This window comes from Muscardinus avellanarius (genome assembly GCF_963383645.1).
Source record: "Muscardinus avellanarius genome assembly, chromosome: 5".
Lineage (NCBI taxonomy): Eukaryota > Metazoa > Chordata > Mammalia > Rodentia > Gliridae > Muscardinus > Muscardinus avellanarius.
This window is the reverse complement of record NC_137790.1, coordinates 90,579,064-90,603,230: the sequence shown is the minus strand read 5'-3', so window position 1 is coordinate 90,603,230 and position 24,167 is coordinate 90,579,064. Positions and strand designations below refer to the sequence as shown.

The following is a 24,167-nucleotide window of genomic DNA, read 5'->3' as shown; positions in this document are numbered from 1 at the left end:
ACTGCAAAAACAAACAAACAAAAAACAAAAAATACCTCAACATCCTTAGTCGTAATGAAAAGACAGATCAAACTCAAAATGAAAGGACACTTTATAACCACTAGGATTGCTATTATTAAAAACACAACCAGGCTGGGTGTGATGGCGCATGCTTTTAATCTCAATAGTTGAGAGGCTGAGACAGGAGGATCACAGGTTCGAGGATAGCCTCAGCTACTTACTAAGGCCCTCTGTAACTTAGCGAGACCTTCTTTCAAAATAAAGAAAAGAAAATAGGGTTGGGGTGTAGCTCAAAGGTAAAATGCCCCTGTTTTAATCCCTAGTACTACAAAAACAAAAAACAAACAAAAAATAATCAGTAATAACAAAACAGGAAGTAACAAGTAGTGACCAGTGTGAAGAAGTCCGAATCCTTGTGCTCTGCTGGTCAGAATGCAAAATGGCACAGTTGCTACAGAAAATAGTGTGTGTGTGTGTGTGTGTGTGTGTGTGTGTGTGTGTGTGTGTGTTTCTTGATATGAACCCAGGAGTGTCCTACCCCCAGCCCTATTTTACTTTTTACTTGGAAGCAGGGTCTCGCTAAGTTGCTGAGGGTCTGCCTCTAAGTTGCTGAGGCTGGCCTTAAGCCTATGATCCTCCTTTCAGCCTCCCAAGTACTGGGATAACAGGCATACACTACCAAGTCCAACTAATATGGTTGTTTCTCAAAAAAATTAAAAATAGAATTACTAGTAGAGTATGGTAGCACAGGCTTATAATCCCAGCTATTCTAGAGGATGAGGCAGAGGGTTTTAAATTCAAGGCTAGACTTGATAACTTAGGAAGACCCTGTCTCAAAATAAAAACATAAAAGGGCTGAGGATGTAACTCAGTGGTAGGATGGTGTCTAAGGGCATGAGCCCCTGGCTGTGATCCCCAGCACCTTAAAAATAAGTAAATACAGCATATATAGCAAATATAAAATGTGGTTCTTGGGCTGTGGGAAAGCGGGAATGGAGTTAATATTGCTTAATGGGTACAGTTTGCAAGATAAAAAGCTCTAGAGTTGGATGGTGGTGATAGTCACACAACCATGTTAATGAGTTTAATGCCATTTTCTCAATCATTTGAGAAAAATTATTAAAATGGTAAATTGTATGCCATGTATTAAAAATTTACAAGGTTGAGACCACAAAATTGAGGGCTGTTACTTTGATGTAAGTATATACACACATTTTAGGATTCTTAAGTATCCGATTTGAGGCTATTAATTTTTCCAAGCTTTTATTCTTATGGAAACAATAACCAAACTGAGTAAACAATTAATTAAAAAGTACATGTGGGATAATTCCTCCTCCAAATTTGTCTGAAATAAAAGCACATAACATTTTCCTAACTATAATAACAGCAGTCAAGGGTTTAAGAGACACTGGAGAGTGAAAAAAAGAATTATTCATTATGACAACTATCAGATGTAGGTCTGAACCACCACACAATAAAAACTTAATAAGACTTACCTGCATGGTATATGATCCATCATGGTTATATGTTACAGCTATAGCTACATCTTTGTGAAAAAGGAAAAACATTAAAGAAAAATTAGAAGATATTCATTTATTCAATAACTGAGTTGCCAAAAATCTCACTTTCAATCTTTTTTTAAAAATTTTTATTGGTGCACTGTATTCATACATCATAGTGGGACACAAAAAAAACTTTTGTAGACTTACATGCACACATCGCCAGTCAACCCCCACCTGATCCCCACCCCGTTCCCTCCCCATCACTCCTTCCCATGCTTGGCTTAGTGGTTGACATCTAGTATTATAGCAATTTATCCAAAATTAAAAATGATAATCTCACATAACAGTTTCATTTGTCTGTCACTTTCAATCTTAAATAGCTATTCAAAAAAATCATCTTTTAACTTCCTGGAAAAAAAAAAGCTTTTTCTTAGAAAAGCACCTGCCAGGCAGGTTTGAATAAAGTTAAATCACAAACTTATTAAAAATAAAGTTTTAGGTACTTTAAGATTATAGAACATTTTAGCTATTTTTCTTTGAACAAATAGGCTACAGAATTACATAAGAAAATACAAGCCGGGCGTGGTGGCGCATGCTTGTAATCCCCGCACTTGGGAGGCAGAGACAGGAGGATCACGCAGGTTCGAAGCCAGCCGCGTGTGCTGGCTTAAGGAGACCCTATTTCCAAATAAAAAAATGTAAAAATAGGTCTGGGAGTGTAGCCCGGAGGTAGAAGGGCTTCCAGGAACCCCAGTACCACCAAAAAAAAAAAAAAAAAAGAAAATACAAAAAAAAAAATCAATAAAAAGGAAGTTCTGGTTTAATACCCAAATCTGCCACCTGATAATCTCTGTGATCTTGATTAAGTCACTGAATTTCTGAGCCTTTATTTTCTGAGCCATGAAATGGGTATAAGAACAGACCAATGATCCAATACATGGGAGAGTGCTTTATAAACAGCAGCAGCATATACAAATATAAGAAATTATTTGTGTTATTACATAAATACAGAATTAGATGAAGACCATCCTAGGAGTTGGAAATAAAAATTTTTGTGGGAGTCTAAGTGTGTTGCTCAGTGGTCAAGCATGTGCTTAGCATGTATGAAGTCATGGGTTTCATCCTTAGCGACAAAAATTTTGTTTAAAGTTTTATGGGGCAGAGTTTGCCCAACCTGACACGTTGATCATCATTTTGATGCTGCTAGCTCAAATCAGGTTCTAGCCCTGACCGTCCTTCTCTAGAATGCTGATTAGTCATCACAACTGGGTACTGCACTGGCACCTTAATATGAACATGCTGGATCCTGACGTGAGCTCCAGGACTGGCACCGCTGTTCTCCTGGTTGCCTGGACCTCAGACCTGTCGTCCTTGACTCATCCTCCTTTGCTTTTCATATCCAGCTTCTGCATCTCTTCCTTTCCATTCTAAACATCTGTCTCAGGACTGGCTGGCCCTGCGCTCCTCCAGGGTCTTCCTGCTTTCTGTCTCAACCCGGCCCCACTACACTAGAAATACTTGGCCTGGTGCTGAAGGCCCCGAACTCTCAGCCTTACTCGCTACCTTCCACACACAGAGCCCTCTGCCCCAACCAAATGGACGACTACTCCCCACTGTGCTCAGGGCTCCTCCTTCACTGTGCCGCTGTCCCCAGCCACCACCTCAAGACCCCACACCTGTTCACATCATGCTCGCTGTCTCCTGTCCCCAGGAAGTCTGACTAGGCGGGATGGATGCCCCCTCCTCTCAACATTTACACATCTGCATATATAACACCACTATGATTCTCTCCTCATCCTGATTCATGATAGAGTGATCCTTCCTTCCTTCCTTCCTTCCTTCCTTCCTTCCTTCCTTCCTTCCTTCCTTCCTTCCTTTCTTTCTTTCTTTCTTTCTTTCTTTCTTTCTTTCTTTCTTTCTTTCTTTCTTTCTTTCTTTCTTGGTTGGAACCCAGGGGCTTTCTACCTCCAGGCTACACTCCCAGACCTATTTTATATTTTATTTGGAAATAGGATCTCATTAAAGTTGCTGAGAGCCTAAGTAGCTGAGGCTGGCTTTGAACCTGCGCGATCCTCCTGTCTCAGCCTCCCAAGCGTGGGGATTATATGCGTGAGTCACCACACCCGGCGTAGAGTGAGTTTTCTCTGCATCAGTTATTAATAAAAACAAAACAAACAAAAAAACTATACAAAAATAAAAATGTTCACAAAAGTCAAATACTAAACTCCAGGACCTACATTATTAACCACTACACCAGCCATCTTCCTAAGACACATACTTCCAAATTGTAATTTTTTTTTGTATTGTATTGGGGATTGACTCCAGGGTCCTTCTACATCTGGGCTACACCCTAAGCCCTATTTTTTATTCTTTATTTTGAAAGAGGGACTCACTATGTTGTGGAGGGCCTCACTGAGTAGCTGAGACTGGCTGTGAACCTGTGATCCTCCTGTCTTAGCCTACCAGGTACTGGGATTACAAATGTGCACCACAACACTCGGTTCCAAATCGTAAATTTCTTGACAGAACAAAGCAGGACTAATACCTTTTCTCCGACCCTTCTCTATATCACTCAACTATTATATCAAAAACTTTGTATAAAAATTCCCCACCCTACATTTTATAAAGTTGATCTCACGGGCCTGTTCTGAAAATGCAAATGAAATCATCTTTGGCAGGTGTTTAACACAGCACCTGACATACACCAAATACTCAACAGGTCTTAGCTGTTATGATCATTGACAGTCAGGGAACAGTACCAGGTTTCAAGCCTCTGATATAGTACTTGTTGGTTCTACTTTGGAATGATAAATGCTTCAAGGCCCTAAGGCTTCTGTTTAATGTACTCACTCATTCAAACATGGTCACTGCTGGTGAGCATCTTTCAGAGACTCACTAGAACATTTCTATAGCTATTGCATTCAGACCAGGATATGTATATATATATACATATACATATACATATACATATACATATACATATACATATACATATACATATACATATATATATATATATATATATATATATATATATATATATATAATTTTGGTGGTACTGGGGTTCCTGGAAGCCCTTTTACCTCCGGGCTAAACTCCCAGACCTATTTTATACTTTTTATTTGGAAACAGGGTCTCTTAAGCCAGCACAGCTGGCTTCGAACCTGCGCGATCCTCCTGTCTCTGCCTCCCAGGCACCGGGATTACAAGCGTGCGCCACCACACCTGGCCTCAGACCAGGATAATTTTTGTAGAGTAACAGCATAAGGGTAGAGTAAACAGTAATCATGTTGGCTTTTCAACTATTTATTTCCAAATTAAACCTTTTTTAATTCCAAAAAATTCAGCATAATTCAAAACATTGCTCCATACCTAAATGAAGATCCATGCCAGATAACACAGTGGGCTCATCTGAATTACAATGACATGTGTAATTCTTCTGTTTAATTTAGGCTGAAGAGGCCACTTAAAACTTTATTGCTTCTGATACTAATATTCGTCATAGAGGAATCGAGAGTAAGATATTCCTAGGTTTGTGAGGCTGCTTTTTTGGATGAAATGAGTAAATAAACCAGCATAAAGTAGACAGGGTAACTATGTACACAATGCTACCATGTAAAAGATGCTTGTAACCTTTGTGAAGGCTTGGAGATACACCTTAAGGTAAGGACCATCTAGGTTCACCACGACAAAACAAGTAGTTACTAGGTGAGTTGTTATCTAGAAAACTGACGTTGAAAAGATCCTACTCTCTTCAGAGCATGCAGTGATCAGCTGGCAAGAGGATTTGCTCAATCTGGTAGGCACATTTTTGTAACGAGGCTGTCACAGTTCAAGGGTGCCTCACATTCAAAGCAATCCAGCACTCTTACCTCTGTCTGCACCTATCTGACTCCCCATGCAAACTGTCCTGGGTCAGAAGGGATAGAGTCACCAGCTATCATAGCAGTCTAGTCCCGCTGGTACACTACTCCAGGTATAAATTTATAAACTATCTTCTGGCTTCGGTGTCAACCTCTTCTGACTTCAGTTAAATCAGTCCCTTCCTTGAGCCTGCTCAAATGAGTTTGCAATAAGAAATCAATATTCCACTGGAAAAGTGGTAGAAATAGGATGGGATTTGGTGCCAAGAAGAGTGGGTATCAACAATGCTCTACCATCTACTGGCCTTGAGTAAGTTCCTTCACCCTCCATTTCTCAGTTTTATCATCCATAGGTGGGTATAAAAGTGACTCCCTGGCTGGGCATGGTGGCACACGCTTGTAATCCCAGCATTTTGGAGGCAGAGACAGGAGGTCGAAAGTTCAAAGACAGCTTCACCTACTTAGCAAGGTCCTTTGCAACTCAGTGAGACCCTGTTTCAAAAATAAAGAATAAAGAATAGGGCTGGGGGGTGTAGCTCAGAGGTAGAATGCCCCTGGGTTCCATCCCCAGTACCTCAAAAAAAATGATTCCCCCTGTTGTATAGACAAGAACTTACATGTTAGATAAGGCCTGCAGTAAAGTATAGCTCTTTAGCGACCCACTTCCATGTGAAACATTGCCTAAGCAATGGTAATTCTCCCTTTCTGACATAGTTTTGGATGTTTGCTTTTCTTATTTAAAAGTAATATACTCTCACTGCAGAAAAACTGAAAGCAAGGGAAAACAAGGACAAAGAACTGGGAAAACAGAAATTGCCTCAAATTTTACTACCCTATGATAACCTTGCTAAAATTTTGGTATATTTTGGTTGTTTTGATATATACACACACACACACACACACACACACACACACACACACACATACACATATACATTCACACACATATATACACAAATATATATGTATATATTATTATATAGCATGGTATATTTGGTATATATTGGTTATTTTGATATATAGAAATATATAATAAATATTATAGCAAATATAAATATGTATATTACTGACATATTTTTAGAATATTTCAGTAAAAAATAAATACCATTAATTCTACCACTTGGAACCAATTAATTCTAATTTAGGTATATTCCCTACTAATGTTTGAGTGAGGCATTTATAAAACTATTCTTGACTGGTCATGACCAGGCTGAATTGTTTTTATCAGTTTAATGTGATATATTTTCATGACTCATATTTCTCTTTTAACAAAACAAAATATTACTTACTTTTTGTACCGTCTTTAAAAGTCATGTTTCTGGTGTAACACATATTCAGCCTTCTTCCACTGCTGAGTGAAAATGGAGAGAACTGATCTAGAAAAAATATAAAGTTCAACAACAAATTTACAAATATCAAGTCTACAAAAAATACCTTCCAAAAGGAAACAAACTGCAGGTCCTAAACTGGCAGTTCAAATGTATTCTCCTTGTTCTTCTATTGTTTTAAATTTACCTCAGATACATTCACTTATATCTCAGAAAATTTCCTATGAAAAAAAGCCCAGCTTCTCTGAGAGAATCAGAATATGTGCAAACTGAACCCTCATCCTCTGGTGGTATATACTGTGCAGTGCTCACCCCATACACTCTGGCTCACCCAAACCCACTACTCACTACTTTTTGTTCACTGGACCCCTTTCAGTCCTTTTGTCTAGCCCCTAGGGGGCTTGGGGACACACCCTCTGCAGGACAAAGTCCAGGGGCCACAGTCTCCTATTTGTGCTAGTTAAAAATTTTAAAAAGAAAGATGATAGCAGAAGGACACTCCATTCTAAAAATGTTAAGTTCAGGCTCAGTAATACCACATGGGCAGATTCTTTTCATTTAATGTAGAAGAACAAAATGAGAACACAGCACACGTCTAAGACATACTTGTACACTTTAAGTTTTCAACATAACCATCTCAAAGGCATCTAGAAACTAAAGAGCTTAATAAAAAGACCCTATAAAAAGGTAGAAAAAAGCAATTAATACTCCTAGTAATGAGAGATAAATGGAATAGGTTTTTTTAAAAAAAAATTCTAGTTGCTTCAAAGGTCTGTTAGTCTGAATAAATATTATGGTACAAGTTTGAGAGAACTCATATTTTAGATCTATTTGATGGAAGACCTTTCTAATAGCTGACTGAAGCTATAATAGGCCAGTGTATGAGAAAATGACATTCCAGTTTCCGACATGTTAGAAAGAGGTTGGGCCTAGTGGGGATGCTGACACAGTCAGGATGAATCCCTGCTCAGATTCTATGATACCATGGAACACCTGAGTCTCTAGGTAGGTAGAGATGCAACACAGTATGGAAAAAGTGAGGAAGAAGTAACTCAACAGTAAATTATGGAGTTTCAGCTGGGCATGATGGCACACACTGGTAATACCAGTACTTGGGAGGCTGAGACAGAGGATTATAGGTTTGAGGACAGCCTCAGCAATTTAGTGAGAACCTCAGCAACTGAGCAAGACCCCATTTAAAAAAAATTGGGCTGGAGTAAAATGCCTCTGGGTTCAATCTCCAGTTAAAAAAAAAGGCCGGCTCTTTAAAAAGCAGGAGGTACATAAACATACGTATCAGAGTTAATCACCAAACAAGCATGGGATCGAGGGAGGGGGGAGGGAATGGAATGGGGACTGGATGAGGGCTAATTGGATGATGTGTGCTTGTATATCCTCTCAAGTCTTGTATTCCAATGTGATGTATGATTACAATGTACCAATAAAAACAAATTAAAAAAAATAAAATGAATAAAAAAAAAAAAAGGCCGGGTGTGGTGGCTCAGCGTGTAATCCCTGCACTTGGGAGGCTGAGACAGGAGGATTGCGCAGGTTCAAAGCCAGTCTCAGGTGGCTTAAGAGACCCTGTTTCCAAAAAATATATAAAATAAGTCTGGGAGCATAGCCCAGAGTTAAAAGGTCCCTGGTTCCATCCCCAGTACCACCACCACCAAAAAAAAAAAAAAGATAGGGCTGGAGGTGTAGCTCAGAGGTAGTTGCCCTTGGGTTCCATTCCCAGTGCCGAGAAAAAATAAATAAATAAAAAATAAGAAGTCTCTAAGAGTCTTCAGTGTTCTGTCTTTAGCTTCTGGGTTCAAAGTACAGGTACCTCTGCTACAGGGCCAGAGTTGAGGACAAAGCAGACCTTGGGGAGTGGCAAATAAAAGGAGTCACAGGGAATCCGTTCAAGATAGAGGAAGAATTTGCATTGGGTTAAAAAGAGACCCATTTCTACAATGTTAAGGATTAGTTAAGCACTCCATGGGTTAAATCATGTTTAAGGGTGCTTCCATGACATGTGAAGAGTTCTCCTTCGTGCTAGAGAACACATCTCAGAGAACAGTGTCAGTCACTGAGAACGTAGAAAGAAGGCAAGGGCAGTATACAGAACGGCATGCTTAGTGGCGATTTATACAGTGCAGTGGACAGAAGACAGAGAGAAGCTTTCACACCTTGCCTCTGGAGTTTAAAAGCCTCAGTCACTGCTTTCTCCTGGAGGATGAGGCCAAGAGCTGCCTGGCACAAGTATACTTTTGTCGCTGCCCTCCGTTCGGGCAGCAGATCTTTGTGGTGTTGAGGGATGAAGTCAGTGTGCACATTGCCAGCTTCAAACTCTGGGTGGCCAGACAGACGCAGCAGGAAGTCAATGTTGGTGCTCAGGCCCACGATCTGGGAAGAGAGTAGAGCGAGGTCCTACTGAGTGTGGGAGACAAAATATTCAGAAAAGCATGCTTTCTTTTTCCTAAGTATTTTCTACTGTGGACAACTCTTAGAAAAAATTAAAAAATTATTAATGTAGCATATCCATATCCATCACTAGATATCTGGATCTCACACTTAAAACTGCATTTTAATAAGATAAAGAGGTTGTAGGAAAGGGTGTCATAGTAGGTAGTGTGGAGACATCTAATTGACTCAGTTTAGAAAAGGGGTAAATTTTAAGAAACATAAATGAAAAACTTTTGTAAGACATTGAGGGATGTCTGCTCAGGACTCCACAAAATAAAATGACTACACACAGCAGGCAGGATTCCCATGGGGGGCGGGAACAGGATGAAATGGCCTCAACAGAACTTCTTTCCAACACTGAAATCCAAACTTGACATGCTGATATAGAAATAAATAAGATATAAAAATAACCCCAACCCATCTAACAAGCAGGATCAAAGGTAAAATAGCTGCATGAGCCGTAGGTTTACTCGTTCATTCACACGTTCGTCTATTTCTTCATTCACTTAATAGCCATTGACAGAGCATCTTTTAGGTGCCAGGCTCTGACCCAGGCCCTGGAGACAGTGAGGAATAAAACAGATGAAGTCCTTGCCTACACAGAGCTTACACTCTGGAGAGGCAGGGATTAAAGAAAAAACAAGCAGTCATCTAGTATAATTCACTTGCTATGAAGGAAACTAAGCTGGCTAGGGGGACAGAGTTTGTTTATTTATTTATTTATTTATTTATTTATTTATTTATTTATTTATTTATTTAATGTGGTACTCAGGGGCTTTCTACCTCTGGGCTACATTCCCAGACCTATTTTATATTTGAGTTGGAAACAGGGTCTAAGTGGCTGAGAGTCTAAGTAGCTGAAGCTGGCTTCGAACCTGCGTGATCCCTCCTATCTCAGCCTCCCAAACTGATTACAAGCCTGCTCCACCACGCCCAGCTTCAACAGGTCTTATTTAAAATAGAGTGGCTGGGGAGGGTTCCTGAGAAGTGAGCAGAGTTGAGGACAGGAAAGAGCCCTGCGATCATAACAGGGATAAACATTCTGGAAGAGAGGACAGGAACATGACTCCAAGCTGGATATATCTAAGGAATGAAAAGGATTCAGTGTGGATGGAGCCACAGAAATCAGAGGCTTGATCAAATTAATAGCATATAACAATTTTAAAAAGTAATGGGTATTCTTATGTGAAGCTAAAATCAATGTGGTATGGGACTTTCTGCCCCAAGGAAATTAATGTGCTATAGAAAAATAACAAACTGTCAAATGGATGGCACTGAACAACACTTGTGTGGTTGCTTCACTCATAGAATGACCAGGAGTTCACTGAAATATAACACTATCAGTAAGAGCTTTACTTTTGCAATTTTTCTTTTCTAACCCAAATCAAGGTCTTCAAACCCTTCTCTAACCCATGTTAAACTCCCCTGTGTGAAAGGATTTTGTCTGTGACACACAAGCAATTGGTGGAAATAGTCTGACAGGACCAAGGCTCTGACGAGGACACAGGATGACCTTTGATGCTGACAAAGGCATCACTCACATTGTACTGACGAAGGCTGTACCTCAGTTTTTTCAAGGCCGCCTGGCGATCTGCAGCCCATATGACCAGCTTTGCAATCATGGGGTCATAATGCACTGAAACTTCATCTCCTGAAAGTGAAAAACCATAGCATCTCTCAAAGTCAAAACTTAGAATAAACCATGACAAGCAAGACCTTCTACTAATGTACATTTCACACTTAGTTCTCACAAACTCCTATATGATGGGCATCATTACTACTATTTGTCTGTAGGGGAAATGAGGCTCAGAGGAGTTTAAGAATTTGCCCAAAGTCTAAGAAGAATGTGGCCACCCAAGAACACCAGGCCTTAATGTGCTGATTCAGTGACACACAGGTTGGCTTTCTCCATCCTATCTCTTTCTCCTCTTCCTCCTCCTCCTCCTCTCCTCCTCTTTCTTCTCCTCCTTCTTTTTTCCTATGGTACTAGTGATTGAATCCAGGGGCATTCTGCCTCCAAGCTATACCCCCAGCCCTATTTTTATTTTTTGAAACAGGATCTTACTAGGTTGATGAGTGTCTCACTACTTGCTGAGACTATCCTCAAACCTGTGATTCTCCTGTCTCAACCTCTCAGGTACTAGGATTAACAGGCATGTGCCACCATGCCCATCAATCTCTTCTCTTTATTTTTTATTTTGTGTGATATTGGGGATTGAGACCAGGGATGTTCTACCTCTGAGCTATACCCCCAGTCCTATTTTATGTTGAAACAGGGCCTCATTAAATTGCTGAAGTTTTCCTTGAATCTGTCTCAAACTCTCAGGTACTAGGATTACGGGCATGTGCCATCACACCTGGCCGAGGGTGGGCAGTGGCGCCATATTGACAGCAGCGGTGGCGAGTTAACTACGCCCATGACGGCTCCAGATCAGCGGGCACAATAACGGTAAGTGAAATTGCGGCCCCTAAGGAGAAATCCCAGCACTGCACCCCCAGGGACTTATGCAGCTTTGATAATCTCCCTGGGTCTGAGATTTTGCAGTCCAACTCAGTGAAGGAGTAGTGGTGGCAAAGATACCACACCCTGGTCACAGCTCTCCGTGGGAAAACGCCCAGCCTGGCACCACCACGGTCTCACGCAGCCTCAATTAACTCCCTGGGTTCTGAGACTTCGTGATACAACCCAGTAAAGAAGTAGTGGCGGCTAAGATTACCACAAACTCGAAATCCAGAGCACCCTAAGTGAAGTCGTGGTGACTAGGGGAAGAACTCAGAGAAGGCACAAACTTCTGAAATCATGGGAAAGAGGAACAACAATAGAGTAATGTACGCCCACAACCCCACAATATCAGAACCTGATAAAACAGAAATTCAGAGATCTCCAGAAGATCAAATAAGGAATATAACTGTAGAAATAATACAGGACTTTCAAAAAGAATTTAGAGAGAGTCTAAAAGATATAAAGGATGCAATCATTGAAGTAAAGGCATCAATTCAAACTATAAACAATCAATTAGACCTCATGGAGAATAGAATCTCACTCCTAGAAGATGATCATTCCAGAAACGAATGCATAATTTATAATTTAGAGAAAAAAATCCGACAGCAGGAATTTGACACTGAAGAAATATGGGACAATTTTAAGAGAGCTAACCTAAGAATAATTGGAATAGAGGAAGGAAAAGAAGGTGAAACCAAGGGATCAATAATCTCTTCAAAGAAGTAACAGCAGAAAATTTTCCAAACATAGATCAAGAGGTCAATACACAGGTCCAGGAAACTTATATAACTCCCTTTAGACAGGATCAGAGAAGAGGATCCCCACGCCACATAATTGTCAAAATGACCAATGTGGAAGCCAAGCAGAGAATCTTAAAGGCAACAAAAAACAAAAGGCCAAGTGACATTCAGAGGCAAACCAATGAGAATCACTCCAGACTTCCCAAACCAAGTCATGAAAGCCAGAAAGGCTTGGAGTAACATATTACAAACTCTGAAAGAAAACAATTTCCAGCCAAAATTTCCTACCCAGCAAAACTATCTATCAAATTAGATGGGAAATAAGAAGCTTCCATGACAAACAGAAACTCAAGGAATTTATGTCTTCAAAACTAATGCTAGAGAAAATACTCAAAGAGATTAACTACAAAGAAGAAATAGGATACACACACCAGAACCAGAGAAATAAGATTTTCCATCCAGCAGACAACTAAGCAAAAAAGAATAAACAGTCTTTCAAACAGAAATAAAATCTTAACATGTTAGGAGTTAAAAGTTATCTCTCAATAATCACACTGAATGTAAATGGCCTCATTTCCACAATAAAAAGACATAAAGTGGCAAAATGAATTAAAATTCAGAATCCATCCATCTGCTGCTTACAAGAAACACACTTTACAAGTAACAATGTAAAGGGCTGGAGCAAGGTAATTCATGTTAAGTAGCCATCCTAACAAATGTGAAGTAGTATTTCACTATAGTTTTTACTTGTATTTCCTTAATGATTAGTTATATTATGATAATGATGAGTGATATTCATGTGTTTATTGGTCATATAAAAATCTTTGGGGATTCATAATCTATTTTAGTCTTTTACCTATTTCCAGATTGTATTGTTTGCTTTTATTTTTGCTAATTTTTAAGATTTCTATTTGGAATATTAATATACCTTCAGATATAGCATGTGGAAATATTTTAACATATTCTATCAGTAACTTTTAATTCTGTTTACATTGTCTTTGGATGTACAATATATTTTTTAAATTTTTTATGAAGTTTGTTTGTTTATTCTTTTTTTGCCTGTGCCTTTGGAATCATATCCAAGAAATCACTGCCAATTTCAATGTTGTGAAGTTTTATAACCCAGGTTTTCTTCTAAAAGTTTATAGTCTTAAGATTTACATTTAGGTCTTTTATCTATTTTGAGTTAATATTTGTATGTGGTGGTAGGAAAGAGCCCAATTTTATTCTTTTTCATGTAATTTTTATTTTTCAACAATATTTAGCGAAAATATTATTATTTCCTTCACCAAATATTCTTGGAAACTTTGTCAAAAATAACTTGACTATATATGGAAGAATTTATTTCTAGTCTTTTTATTTTAGTCCACTGGCTTATATATCTGCCTTTATAGCAGCACTACACTGTTTCTATTATTGTAGCTTTATAAGGTTTGAAACCAGAAAATGTATGTCTTCTAGCTATGTTCTTTTTCGAGATTGTTTTGGGTGTTTAAAGTTCATATTTCATGTTAGGATAGATTTTTTTTCTGAAGAATAAGTGTCAAGACTTTTTTTATAAAGATTACATTAAGAAGTGGGAACTATAGCTGGGCATGGTGGCGCACGCTTGTTATCCCCACGCTTGGGAGGCGGAAACAGGAGGATCGTGCAGGTTCAAAACCAGCTGCGCTGGCGTAAGAGACCCTGTTTCAAAAATATAAAATAGGTCTGGGAGTGTAGCCCGGAGGTAGAAGGGCTTCCAGGAACCCCAGTACCACCAAAAAAAAAAAAAAAAAAAAAAAAGGGAACTCTAAAATATTGTTGATAGGATTGCAAATTAGTGCAACCACTTTGGAAAACAGTATGGAGGATCCTCAGAAGAATGGGAACAAACTCACCATTTGATCCAGCAATACCACTTCTGGGTATCTACCCAAAAGAAATGAAACCAAACTACCAAATTAATGCATGTGTATCTATGTTCATAGCTGCACAATTCACCATTTCCAAACTATGGAAACAACCAAGATGTCCATCACCAGATGAATGGATTACAAAACTGTGGGATATGTACACAATGGAATTTTACTCAGCCATAAAGAAAAACACAATTATGTCATGTACAGGGAAATGGATGGAATTGGAGGACATTATGCTAGGTGAGATTAGTCACAAAAAATAAGAAATCGGATGCTTTTCCTAATATGCGAAAGCTAGGGAGAAATGGGTAACAAGAGGAACTCCAGATGAAGAAGGAGATCCTACAGAGAAGTAAATAAGGCAACCTAACTGAGGGAATTGGAGGGTGAAGAGGGAAAGTCTCTAAAGCACATGATGTACTTAAACATATAAAAATCAATCACTAAGCCAAGCATGGGAAGGAAGGATGGGGAGGTAATGAGGTGGGGATTGGGTATGGGCTAATTGGATAATGTGTGCATGTATGTCTATACAAATCTTTTATCCCATTAAGATGTATGACTAGTAACATACTATAGAAATGATCCCTGAAAGTATAGCCTTAACTGAATAGACACTTTGCAAAAGAAGAGATACAAATGGCCAATAGATACATGAAAAGATATTCTACATCATTAGCCATCAGGGAGATGCAAATCAAAACTACGCTGAGACCCCATCTAACCCCAATCAGAGAGGAAAATATAAAGAAATCAAGGTGAGGATGTGGGGAAAGAGGAACTCTTTTACACTGTTGGTGGGAATGCAAACTAGTTTAGCTGCTATGAAGATCAGTGTGGAAATTTCTTAGAAAACTGGGAATAGATCCACCGTAAGATCCAGCTCTACCACTCCTGGGTATTTTTCAAAAGGGATTGAAATCAGAGAACTACAATAACATATGCATACGTATGTTCATAGCAGCACAATTTGTAATAGCCAAAATATGGAACCAAGCCAGATCTCTATCAACAGATAAATGGACTGCAAAATTATGGGAAATATACACAACGGAATTCTATTTAGCTATAAAGAAGAACAAAATAATGGCATTTGCAAGAAGATGGAAAGATCTGGAGAACATTATGTTAAGTGAGGCCAGCCAAGCACAGAAAGAGAAGGAACATATGTTTTCTCTAATATGCCCAAACTAGGGAGCATTGGGGATACCAGAAGGACTCCAGATAATGGAGGGGAAACCTCAGCAAAGCTAGAATGGAAGGATAGGAGAAGAAGAAGGCTAAGACTGATTAATGGAGGAGCTACGTCCAAATATGTGTAAAAGTATGAATATAGCATGGTTAACCTGAACACTCATTGTTGGGAGGGGAGAAGGAGAATTGGGGTGGGAGGGAGAGGGCACCAAGCACAGTCTAAATGTATACCATTTTCAATATGTTCCACTTATAAATAAAAGTAAAGAAAAAAATTAAAAATGCATTATAAAAATAATAAAAAAGGGAAATAAAGGGTCTCATTAAGTTGCTGAGGGTCTTGCTAAGTTGCTGAGACTGGCCTAGAACCTGCAACTCAATCCTCTGTCTCAGCCTCCCAAGAACCAGGATTACAGGCATGCACCACTATGCCTGGCTGGCTTCACTACCACCTATATTAAAGTATACTGCAAACTCTGCTTGCCCCGCAGGCTTTTTTTCTATTGTAACATCCTTTTATTCCCAACATGCTCAGCTAATAAGGTAAACATTTTACCAACTATCAAATATTTTTTTTCTGCTTTTATTTTTTTATTTTTTATTTTTTTAAATTTATTTATTTTTATTGGTGCACTGTATTCATACATCATAGTAGGATACATACTTTTGTAGACATACATGCACACTTTTCCCAGTCAGCCCCCACCCAATCCCCACCCTATTCTCTCCCTATCCCTCCCTCCCATGCTTGGCTTAGTAGCTGACATCTAGTATTACGGCAATTTATCTAAAATTAAAAATGATAATCTCACATAACAGTTTCATTTGTCTGATACCAAGCTTTTGATGACTTAAAGATAACATTTCAATATTTCTTTTTGCTTTCTTTCTTACCAGAGAATATTTTTTTCTATTTTTAGGTGAAACTATCATATATTTATATATTTATTTTTCAGAAAAAAATCTATCCTAATATGGAATATGGACTCTAGGTACCCAAAACGATCTTGAAAAAGAACAAAGCTAGAAGATATATATTTTCTGATTTCAAACCATATAAAGCTACAATAATTGAAACAGTGTAGTACTATTCTAAAGGCAGATATAAAAACCATTGGAGTTAAATAAAAGCCTAGAGCTAAATTCTTCCCTATAATGTCAAGTTATTTTTGACAAGGTTTCCACGAACATTTGGTGATGGAAATATTAATCTTTTAACTAAATATTGTTAAAAAATAATAATTACATGGAAAAGAATAAAATTGGACCCTTACCTAATCCCATATACAAATATTAACTCAAAATAGATAATAGACCTAAATATAAATCTTAAGACTATAAACTTTTAGGAGAAAATCTGGGTCATTAAACCTCACAATATTGAAATTGGCAGTGATTTCTTGGTTATGATTTCAAAGGCACAGGCAACAGAGGAGTATACAAACTCCCTAAAAAAAAAAATTGTATATCCAAAGACAATGTAAACAGAGTTAACAGTTACTAATAGAATGGGATAAAATATTTCCAAATGCTATATCTGAAGGTGTATTAATATTCCAACTAGGAATCCTAGAAATTAACAACAATAAAGGCAAATAATACCCTTTACAGATAGGTAAAAGACTAATATAAATAATGAATCTCCACAGATAACCAATCTTAGTTGTTTGTTGAATGGAAAATCTTGTTTCTCTAGTTCTGGAGTGTGTTACCTATTTCTTCTTTGTAGTTAATCTCTTTGAGTATTTTCTCTAGTGCTGGTTTTGAAGACATAAATTCCTTCAGTTTCTGTTTGTCATGGAAGCTTCTTATTTCTCCTTCTAATTTGATAGAAAGTTTTGCTGGGTAGGAAATTTTTGGCTGGAAGTTGTTTTCTTTCAGAGTTTGGAATATGTTACTCCAAGCCCTTCTGGCTCTCATGACTTGGTTTGGGAAGTCTGGAGTGATTCTAATTGGTTTGTCTCTGAATGTCACTTGGCCCTTTGCTTTTGTTGCCTTTAAGATTCTCTGCTTGGCTTCCACATTGGTCATTTTGACAATTATGTGGCGTGGGGATCCTCTTCTCCGATCCTGTCTAAAGGGAGTTCTATAAGTTTCCTGGACCTGTGTATCGACCTCTTGCTCTATGTCTGGAAAATTTTCTGCTATTACTTCCTTGAAGAGATTGTTGATCCCTTTGGTTTCACTTTCTTTTCCCTTGAAGAGATTGTTGATCCCTTTGGTTTCACTTTCTTTTCCCTCCTCTATTCCAATTATTCTTAGGTTAGCTCTATTCAAATGGGCCCATATTTCTTCAATATCAGATTCCTGCTGTCGGATATTTTTTTCTAGATTAGAAACTATGCGTTCATTTTTGGATTGCTCATCTTCTAAGAGCGAGATTCTGTTCTCCATGTGTTCTAATCGGTTGTTTGTGCTTTGAATTGAGGCCTTTACTTCATTAATTGCATCCTTTATCTCTTTTTGGCTCTCTCTGAGTTCTTTTCAAAGCACCTCTATTATTTCTACAGTTATTTTCCTGATTTGATCTTCTAGAAATCTCTGATTTTCTGTTTTATCGGGTTCTGATGTTGTGGGCATTTATTGCTCCAGTATTATTCCTCTTTCCCATGATTTTGGATGTTTGTGCCTTCTCTGGGTTCTTCCCTTGGGTCACTATGACTTCACTTAAGGTGCTCTGGATCTCGAGTCAGTAGTATCTCAGACCCCACTACTCCTTTACTGGGTTGTATCACAGAGTCTCCGACCCAGAGAGTCGATAGAGGCTGCTTTAGACTGTGGGGGGTGCCAGGTTGCACGTTCTCCTATGGTGTGATATCTCTGCCACTGCCCCTCCTCCACTGGGTCAAGTCCCAGGGAGTACAGTACTGGGATTTCTCCTCTGTGGCCCGCAATTTGACTCACTGTTCTTGAGTACGCAGATGTAACTGTACTGGCCTCACTGGATTCGGTGCTGCTGCCGCCGGTGACAATATGGCGCCGCTGCTACGCCCTCGGCTGTGGGGCTGGTGTTTTTCTTCTTGGTTTTGGTTTCCACTCTGAATCCCTGCAGCGTGTGCTGAGCTCGGCCACTGGGAACTTTAGATGCTCTCTGCGCGGAGAAATCCCGCCTGGCTGTTCCGCAGTGGCTCACCTCGGCTTGCTGTAGCCGTCCCGTGAATTCGCCGGCAGTATGGCGCTGCTGCCGCCGCGTCTGCCGCGTCCTCGGGCGATAGGCCGGTTATCTCCTCTGTGGCTCTGTTCTCAGTCCGCTTTCTCTCTGGAGCCTGGTGATTTTTTGTTTCACTGGTGATGGTGTTTTCTGGCTATGAAAGGCGCTGATTTTGTGGTAATGGAGGTTTGTTGTTAGCGGGGCTCTTAAGCCCCGCTTTTCTCGGTCGCCATCTTCCCGGAAGTCCCAACTATCAAATATTGCTGTGGCTCAGCTAATTTATTATCAACACGTCCTAATTCCTCATTTTGGATTTTGAAATGCCACATAATTTGACCTCAACTTATGTCTCCAAGTGCATTTCCAACTATCCACTTTTTGACCCTTTTCTTCAACCACATATTTATTTTTTACAGTTCTTTAAAATTTTTTTTCATGTTCTCTTCTCTTCACTCTTTATTATACTATTATATCTGTCTACTTCCTCTGAAAAATGAGTCCCAATTATATTAGCCTAACTTAGTCTCTTAGTTCTAAGAACTGCTATATCCCATCATTGTGTAGTCTACTCTTGCAACTGAAATTAAAACGGCTGTAAACAGTGGTGACTCAGAGCATGAACTCTGGAGCCAGATGGCTGTGTCTGAATCTTAGATCCATAGGTGACCTTGGGGAAGTCACAACCCTTCTTGTGACCTAGTTTCCTCATCTCCCACATGGGGATGATAGTAATGCCTGCTCAGAGGGTGGTTCTCATGGTTAAACAAGCTTCGATAGAAAAATCACCTAGATAGTACCTGTATATAGGAGGTGCTAAGAAATTGCTAATTATGACCACTGTTATTAAACATCTGTTGAACTGTGAAAGCTCTTGCACTGTTACTTTTTAATGTATTTTATTTATTTTATTATTGTTTAGCTTGTACTAGGTTTACACTTGACTTTAAGGCCCTTGAAGGCAAAGTGCCTATAGTAGAGCAGATTTTTTTTTTCTCTGTGTGGTACTGAAAATTGAACCCAGGGGGATTTTACCTCTGAACTACATCCTCAGCACTTTTTAAATTTTCTACTTGGAAACAGGGTCTCACTAAGTTGCTGACAGCCTCACTAAGTTGCTAAAGCTGGTTTCAAACCTGCAATCCTCCTGTCTCAGCCTCCCAAGTACTGGAATTACATGTTTGCTCAGTATAGCAGATTTTATCATACCTTAAATCATGTTTAGAGCCTAGGCAGAGTAAAAAAATAAAACAACACACACAACATATTTCTTGGTAAAGGGTCTGAATATGTTGTATTTCAAAACAAGAGTACAATGTTTAAAATACTAGTTATGCCAGGCATGATGGCACATGCCTGTAATATCAGTACTTGAGAGACTGAGACAGAAGGATCACAAGTTTGAGATCAGCCTCAGCAACTTAGTGAGACCCTGTTTCAAAATAAAACATAAAATAGGCCTGAGGGTATAGCTCAGAGGTAGAATGCTTCTGGGTTCAATCTGCAGTACGCCCCCCCCCCCAAAAAAAACCCCAAAACTCAAAACAGCTGGGCGTGGTGATGCATGCTTGTAATTCCAGCACTTGGGAGGCTGAGACAAGAGGATCACACAGGTTCGAAGCCAGCCTCAACTACTTACTGAGCCTCTTGGCAATTTAGTGAGACCCTTTTTTTTCTAAATAAAGTATAAAACAGGTCTGGGAGTGTAGCCCCAGTACCACCAAAAACCCCACAAAAAAAGAAAAAAAACCAAAAAAACCCAACCCCCCAAAAACCTAGTTGTTCTTTTAAAATAATATTCCAGAAGGAAAAAGTAACACTTGAAATAAATGAAATGCTTTACTTTTTTAAAACATGCTAGAGCCAAGTATCGTGGCACACACCTGTTATCTCAGTACTTGGTAGGCTGAGACAGGAGTATCTGGCTTTGCAGCCAACCTCAGCTACTACTTAGTGAGGCCCTTTGCAATTCAGTGAGACCCTGTATCAAAAATAAAGAATAAAAAAATAGGGGCTGGAGCCGGGCGTGGTGGCGCATGCTTGTAATCCCCACGCTTGGGAGGCTGAGACAGGAGGATTGCACTGGTTCGAAGCCAGCCTCAGCTACTTAGTGAGGCTTTCAGCAACTTAGTAAGACCCTGTTTCCAAATAAAACATAAAAAAGGTCTGGGAGTATGGCCCAGAGGTAGAAAACTTCTGGGTTCTACCCCTAGTACCACCAAAAAAAAAAGGGGGGGGGGCTGGGAGTGTTGCTCAAAGGTAGAATGCCCCAGGGTTCCATCTTTGCTACTGAAAAAAAAAAAAAAAAAAAAAAAAAAAAAAAAAAAAAAGGGCTAGGCGTGTAACTCAAAGGTAGCCTCTGGGTTGAAACCCCAGTACCACACACACACACACACACACACACACACACACACACACTCATAAATCAATAAAGCATGCTAGATATTTCTATAAAATTCAAAGATAAGACTCCATCCCAAAATAAACATACTAAAGCGGTATATGTCTATAGGCCTGGTTAATCAGAAGGATGAGGCAGGAGCATCACTTGGACCTAGGAGTTTGAGATCAGCCTTAGTAATATAACAAGACCCCATCATAAAAGAAAAAAAAATGCACTAAAAATTAACAAGAGACTGTTTTACTTCAGCTTACCTTGCCGCACCCCAGTCTCTATCCTAGTGGAAAGGTCTGCTCGAGGGGTAGAGAGATGCACCAGTGGTCCAGCCCCCGGCATGAAGTTATTGTTAGGATCTTCCGCATATATTCTAGCCTCAAAGGCATGGCCCTGTAGAGGTATTTCTTCCTGGCTCAAAGGAACCTTCTCTCCTGCTGCAATCTGGTAATAAAAGAATAATGCCTCTCATGAAAATTCCCCTAAAAGCAGCTACAAGACTTAGTAAGTCAACAATCTTGCCTTGCTTTTTTTTTTTTTTTTTTTAAATAAATGTTTACTGGTGCATTGTAGTCATACATCTCAATGGGATAAAAAACTTCTGGAGATATACACGCACATATCACCCAATCAGCCCCTACCCAATCTCGAAGCTCTTCCCTCCCCCTCCCTCCTACCCATGCTTGGCTTCTTGATTGACTTTGATATGTTTAAGTACATCATGTGCTTATCAACAGATGAATGGATTACAAAATGGTGGGATATGTACACAATGGAATTTTACTCAGCCATTTAAAAAAAACTCAATTACATCATTTTCAGGGAAATGGATGGAAATGGAGGACATTATGCTAAGTGAGATTAGTCAGTCACAAAAAATAAGAAATCAGATGCTTTCCCTAATATGTGAAAGCTAAGGAGAAATGAATGGGTCATAGAGGAACTCTAGATGAAAAAGGAAATCCTATAGAGGAGCAAACAAGACAACCTAAAGGAGGAGACAGGAGGGGGGAAGAGGAAAATCTCTAAAACACACAATGTACTTAAACATATTGAAGTCAACCACTAAGCCAAGCAAGGGAAGGAGGGACGGGGAGGGAATGGGGTAGGAATTGGGTAGGGGTTAAATCAGTGATGTGTACATCTATGTACACACAATTTTTTACCCCAATATGATATATGAATATAATGCACCAATAAAAAATTTAAAAAAATAAAGTTTCCCTTATCCTTCCTCTTATCCCCTCAGATATGTCACCTTAATTTCTCCTCTATAGGGTCCCTTCTTTATCTAGAGTTCCTCCTGTTACCCATTTCTCCCTAATATTTTGTACATTAAGTAAAGCATCTGATTTCTTATTTTTTTGTGACATTTCACTGTAAATGCCACAATTTTGTTCTCCCTTACAATCTTGCCTTTCCCTGTGGAAAAATATACATTTGGATTTACCAGTTTAGCCAAATAAAAACTGGTTTTACCCATTTACTTGAGTATTGGTAGAAACAGAAAAATTTAATTTATTTTTTAATTTATTTTTTGTGGTAATGGAGGTTGAACTCAGAGGCATTCTACCTTCAAGCTACACTCCTAGCCTGATTTTATTTCTTATTTGAAAACAGGGTCAGCCGGGCGTGGTAGCGCACGCTTGTAATCCCAGTGCTTGGGAGGCTGAGACAGGAGGATCGCACAGGTCTGAAGCGAGCCTCACCTACTTAGTGAGGCTCTAGGCAATTTGGTGAGACCCTGTTTCTAATAAAATATAAAAATAGGTCTGGGAGTATAGCCTGGAGGTAGAAAGCTGGGTACCACCAAAAAATAAATAAATAAATAAATAAATAAATAAATAAACAAATAAATAAAATAAAAAGAAAACAGGGTCTCACTAGGTTGATGAGAGTCTCACTATTTGCTGAGACTATCCCAGAACCTGAGATCCTTCTGTCTCAGCCTTTCAAGTACTGTGGTTATAGGCATGTACCACCACTCCTGGTTAGAAACATTTTTAAAAAAGAGATGTAACTTGGGAATAATCTATGAACTGCAATGGGTTTCTAGGGTTTTTAAGTGGAGAAATGCAAACTAATGGCTAATCTGTAAGTAAAAAAAAAAAAAAAAACCCAGTTTTTAATATAATCAAAATCAAAATTTCTTGCCAGGGATGGTGGCATACACTTGGGAGACTGAGACACAAGAACCATGGGTTCCTGGCCAGCCTCAACTACTTAGTGAGGCCCTCTGCAACTTAGTGAGACCTTGTTTCAAAATAAAGAATAAAAATTAGGACTGGGGGGTGTAGCTTGGAGTTAAAATGCCCCTGGGTTCCATCCCTAGCACCAAGAAAAAAAAAAAAAAAGAAAAAAGAAAAGAAAAAAAAAAGAAAAAAGGAAGAAAAACAATTCTAACTGGTGAGATAGTCTCAATTTTCATTTAAAACATTAGCACTTAGATCCTAAATCAATAAATTAAAAAATCTTTTTTTGGTACTAGAGACTGAACCCAGGGACATTCTACCCTTGAAATATACTCCCAGCCCTATTTTACTTTTTATTTTGAAACAGGGTCTTGATAAGTTGCTGAGGGCCTCATAAGTTGCTAAGGCTAGTTTTGAACCTGGAATCCTTCTAAGCCTCACCAAGTACTGGGATTATAGGTGTGTACCACTGTGCCCAGCTAAAATCAATCTTTTTAAATAGTAAATTATTAGTTGGTATTTTAAGACTACATTCACAGCCATGAAAAGAATGCATCTGGCTTTAGTCGTCCTATGATGTACTTTTCATCAAGTGAGTAATAAAGCCAAAGGAAAGGGGAACCCTGATGGAGTCTCAATCTTATTATGCTTCAGTGTGCTACCAGATTAGAAACAACAATAATGATTACAGTTCATTGCTTCTATAATTAACTGCTATCTTGGCTCTGAGGTACAAATACAGCAAATTTCTCTTTTTGAAGCTGGGTGTAGTGATGCATGCCTATAATCCTAGTATTTGGGAGGCTGAGACAGGAGGATCACAGATTCAAGGACAGCCTGAGCAAGTAGTGAGAATCTTATCAACCTAGCAAGACCCTGTTTCAAAATAAAAATAAAATAAGGCTGGAGAGTTATAGCTCGGAGGTAGAATGCCCCTGGGTTCAATCCCTACT

At 39.0% G+C, this 24,167-nt stretch overlaps 1 protein-coding gene across 1 annotated transcript in view; it reads right to left on the bottom strand.

Annotated features, from left to right (window-relative positions):
- The window catches only part of MCCC1 (methylcrotonyl-CoA carboxylase subunit 1), a gene marked incomplete at both ends in the record, with an annotated part of 74,365 nt that overhangs the window by 8,095 nt on the left and 42,103 nt on the right, over positions 1-24,167 (bottom strand). Inside the window, 5 exons of the mRNA XM_080696734.1 lie at positions 1,497-1,546; positions 6,655-6,741; positions 8,865-9,081; positions 10,683-10,792; positions 21,283-21,466. Coding sequence (XP_080552860.1) covers positions 1,497-1,546; positions 6,655-6,741; positions 8,865-9,081; positions 10,683-10,792; positions 21,283-21,466 — 648 coding nt within the window. The remainder of the gene's footprint in view (positions 1-1,496; positions 1,547-6,654; positions 6,742-8,864; positions 9,082-10,682; positions 10,793-21,282; positions 21,467-24,167) is intronic.